We start from the raw sequence: 4777 nt of genomic DNA on the forward strand, positions 1-4777 counted from the left end.
GCTGCCTTTTAAATATAATTTAAATTTAAAAATTCAATCATTAAAAAAATTAGTTTATTAACACATTGCTCCCTAAATTTTAAACTATGACATTTAACCCTCTAATATTTCAAAAACAAATTTTTTTTGCAGACAACAATACTTTGCAAAATGACATTTTTTCACATATAAATGTCTAAATAATGAGTCAAGTAATGATGATATGAAATACAAATACACTTAATTACATAATTAATAAATAAAAATAAAAATAAATTTTTAGTGAAATAAAATTAAATTTATCATTTGATTTCTTCAATCTCTTTATTTAGATATCCATCTGTATTTCACATGTTGTACATGAAGTCTAATATTTACTAACTAGTTAAAAATTTTATCTTTGTACATTATTTTTTCATTATATCTTTTAATTATTTGATTTAGATCTATATTATGTGTGTGTTTGTGTGCATGTCTCTCTCTCTCTCGGCGGGTGGCCGGAAATGCTAAAAGCTCCTTTGGAAAAGGGCCAGTGCTGACGGTTATCACCAGCGAGGGAATAAAGCTGGGCCGTCCATGATTCCATTCAAGATAAAAAAAAGAATCCAACCAAAGCAAAAAAAATTTAAAAATAAAATAAATAACCCAGCCAAACCCTAACCTTTCTCATGCAGTTTTGTTCCTGTGCGGTACAGGGATTACTTTTTAATAAAAATATGGAAACTATTTTTTATATTTGAAAAGTAAATAATTAGATAATTATGAAATGGGCTTCAATGGGTGGGAGTCATAAAGTTAGATAAGTTGAGGGTAAGAATAAGCATCAATGAATATTTGAATTCGAAAAGCAAAAAATTTGATCATATAAATAATAATATATAGTGAGGTTAAATTTCAACCTATAAATTAAAATTTTAAAATGATTGATAAAGAAGGTACATTGCATATATTTTTTTTAATAATGAAAAATATGTTTTTTTTTTATTCACCTCATGAATATGCATGCAGAATTTTTAAAGAGTAGTTTTAAGTTGTGACTCGTATTTAAAAGTGTTATCAATTAAAACTTGTTATTATAAGTGTGAGGTTATGTAAGGAGGGCAAGGGGCTTTCAAACGCATGACTAATATGATATGTTTGACCTTCTGATGTCGTTCATATCGTGAATCCAAGTATAGTGTCAACATATTATTGTATGAGGAAACTTTCATTCTTAGATCAGACCTACATATACATGCTTAGTGTTCTATTGAAACTTAAAAAAAACTTTTATTGAAAAAATAGTAAAAGATGCACAAAGGTTTTGTGGGCATTGGGATGCTATTTAACTATGTAAATTATTATTATTTTTACTTTTTCTTGTTGTTGATTCAAATCAATGCACATATTGGGAACTCTCGACTGTCGAAAGAGACACAAGAGTAAACCTTGTATAGGAACTCTCGACTATCTAAAGAGACACAAGAGTAAACCTTATACATGACATCCACGTGGCCGCTAAAATTGCCCCTAGTTGTGTCTACCTGGATAATACAGACATACAAAAGTTGAGGTGAAATTAATTATTTGCTTATATATATTTTAGAGGGAAATTAAATAATTCTCATATATATGGAGAGAGAGAGAGAGAGAGAGAGAGAGAGAGAGAGAGAGAGAGAGAGAGAGAGTTTAAATATGAACACATTTAATGGGAAAAGTTATGGAATCCACGTCCCAAAGTGGAGAGCTTTCCTTGCAGCCAATAAGATGGAGGATGGAGCATGGACTAATTACAATGTTATTCTCTAACAATTTTGGGTTCCCTTATAACATGCACGGGCAGTAATCCACAACAACAAATTCCATTCCTACAATTGATAATAATTGACGTAAGTTGATCAAGAAACAATTGATCAATCTTCTACAATAATTTTCACGTACAATAACAAATGAAGCATATATATATATGTATATATATATGTCAGTTTTGTCAACCCATTGGCTACTGCATAGGTGGGTATTTTTTAAGAAGCCAATCGAAATTATCCATTGCATGCATGCCGCGGTAAATGCCTAACCCTTGAAAGCATTAGAGGAGTCAAAGTGAAAGCACATTTCATCATATCGTGATCACTTTGGTAATCGATTCGGTTGTACGTTGTTTGCTTGTGCAAAGTGGGTTCACCTTTCTTTTAGACCATTCTTGAATCTTTAGGGATTTGCACGTATATATTTTTCAACTCCAAGAAGGCCCAAAAGGAGAAACCCCATTTGCAATTTGCCATTTGTCATTTGCCTTCTCTTTCACCAAAATGTAATTTTATACGTATAAATGGATGGAACCAGGGTGGTTAGAATGGTCTTCTCATTAAAACTTCGAAGGCCGCCAAATATACAAACATCCAGTACACCATGCTTTGATGACGTCTCCTCATTCCTGCCTGCTTCAAAGTAAATACCATTTAAAGTGAAAAATAAAACACCAAGAAAAAGGAGAAGAAATTAAGAAAATACATTGCACCCATGAACTTAATAATTAATCCTTTTATGGGTAAATAAATAAAATGATATATCTTTTATAATGAATAAAAAAAACTGAAACTATGACATATTCAACTTTTTTTTTTTTTTTTTTTTGGGAAAAGGTATGACATACACACACACACACACACAACTGGCTGATCGCATTGATATTTGTACACTTTTGGTTTTGCATGGCATCGCACTATCTTTTTCTTTCCTGTTTTATTTTTTCATGACTTTTGGTATAAACTAACTAAAGAAATTTGAAATAATGGAAGAGAAGAAAACCTAGGGGTTTACTCTTCTTACCTGATGAGGTGCAGAATTACTGAGAGAAATGGAAGCTGATGAAGTGGAAGATGAAGTAGTCGACAGGGCAGTCAGCCCTACATTGTATGTCATGGTTTCGTCGGGCCAATAGAGACCATAGTTCCTCTCCGACGTCGGTCCGGGCTTCATATTCTCATTAAACAAGGCAAACAAGTAAATTTCTTGTCTTGTATTAGGTCTCAAAGGGGTCCCTTCATTTCTAAACTGCCTTCTCAACAAATTCCGGTTATAAACGGCGGCGTTTTCAACCGTGGCACCAACCTCATCAGTGTCTCCTTTCGACGGCCACCCTGTCTCCGAAACCCTAACTTCCAAGTTTCGGAAACCCAACCTAGCTATTGCAAAAATGACTGCATCCACTTGAGCATAAAGCATGTTGTCATAGTGTAATTTGGTATATGGATCAACCATCCCAGAATTTGGATTAAGGAGTACGTAGTCCAACGATACCCCAGTTGGATCACTCTTGTAAGCAAAATAAGGGTAAGCATTGATCCAAAATGGTGCTTTGGTGTTTGACAAGAACTGTAAATACTGCAGCATATATCCGTTGATTTCGCTTCGGAAGGTGCCCGCAGAAGGAGGGTAGGACTCGGCAAGCACCGCGAGGGAATGAGGCGTCGAAACTTGAATATACGAACCTAGACCGAGCTGAATGAGGGCTCCCTGTATGCTCACCGCCGCCGGGACAAGGTTTGCAATTAGGGTTGTGTCACCGTCGCCTTTGTAGACCTCATTCCCAACCGCGATCTCGGTGATCTTCGTGGCCGGAAAGTATGGTTTGATGTGGGTGTTTACCCATTGAAGGGCCTGCTGAGGATCAATCAAAACTCCTAGCATTTCATTTTCAACTGTTACGATTAGTTCGATGCTGGAATTGGTGAATGCCGTCAGTATTTGAGGATTAGTGTCATAAATTCTGGCTTTCGTAAGCTTTAGCGACGTTAAGAGGGTGACGACTCTCTCCGGTGATGGCAGATTATTGCCTACTTGGCCATAGTTGATGCCAAGCGATGCTGCTCTCCCATTGAAACGGTTATCTACAAACACAAATTAAAACAGTAAATATTAAAAGTTCGATTCACGCAAAAAGAAACAAAAAAAATGAAGGTGAACTGAAGCTCATAGAACAAAAAATAGTTAAAAAAAAAAAAAAAAAAACCAAGAACGGCACAAAATCTGTGAAGTGGGTACCTGATAATGAGATCAGAAATAGAAGAAAAACATAAATTCTTTCAATTCCGCTTGCAAATCTGGCCATTGGTAGGGGGAGAGAGAGAGAGGGAGCCAGGGGGAAGCTAGCTTGAATAATTATTATATATATATACAGCAAACTGATAGACAATGAGGGCAGAGAAAGGAGGAGGAGGAGGGAGAGACGCGCAGGAAGAGAAGGAAGGAGGAAGAGAGAATTCTTTTCTTTGCTTGGTCGAATTTTTCTGTGCGTGAGTTGAAGCTTAGCTTGCCTTGCTAAGGTTGCCTTTGGCTCTTACCTCTTAACTCGTTTTAAATGTCTTGGTTCGCTAATTTTCTTTGCTTGGGTGGTATCTTTTAGGAATTTTTTGTTTGGCCTATGAGCTAGCTTAGCTTATTGTGTCTTCCCAGGAACGCCAACTCTTCATCCAATTTGTGACATTTATACCCCCGTCAGTTTCTTCATGGAAAAGGAAAGGGGAATCACGTAAAATTTATTGTTTTAATATTCAAGGGACAGTGGTTGGAGAATCACAGGAGGAATTGGGTCACTGTGCAAACTAAATAGTAAATCAATGCCAGAAGATGCACATCTATCAGACGATACGCACCTAACGGGGACAAAGATAAGGTTGAGTTGACTGATCTTTTGAGAAGGTTCTTCCTTTGATTTATTGTATCAGTGAAAATCATAACTCAGTAAAGATGCAAATAAACAGGAAAACTTCTGTGAAATAACTCTGAGTGTTTAACAAAAATATTATTTTTTAAT

At 35.6% G+C, this 4777-nt stretch overlaps 1 protein-coding gene across 1 annotated transcript; it reads right to left on the reverse strand.

Moving 5' to 3' along the window:
- Positions 1-1662: 1662 nt before the first annotated feature.
- On the reverse strand, positions 1663-4420 carry LOC131144481 (glucan endo-1,3-beta-glucosidase 14). The gene is made up of 3 exons (XM_058093163.1): positions 4006-4420; positions 2791-3851; positions 1663-2399 (listed from the first exon to the last, which is right to left on the reverse strand). Exons 1-3 carry the CDS (start codon positions 4070-4072, stop codon positions 2310-2312), a joined length of 1218 nt encoding a protein of 405 aa, XP_057949146.1. The 5' UTR covers positions 4073-4420; the 3' UTR covers positions 1663-2309.
- Positions 4421-4777: the final 357 nt, after the last annotated feature.

The sequence above is a fragment of the Malania oleifera genome, chromosome 12 (genome assembly GCF_029873635.1).
Source record: "Malania oleifera isolate guangnan ecotype guangnan chromosome 12, ASM2987363v1, whole genome shotgun sequence".
NCBI classification, from domain to species: Eukaryota; Viridiplantae; Streptophyta; class Magnoliopsida; order Santalales; family Ximeniaceae; genus Malania; species Malania oleifera.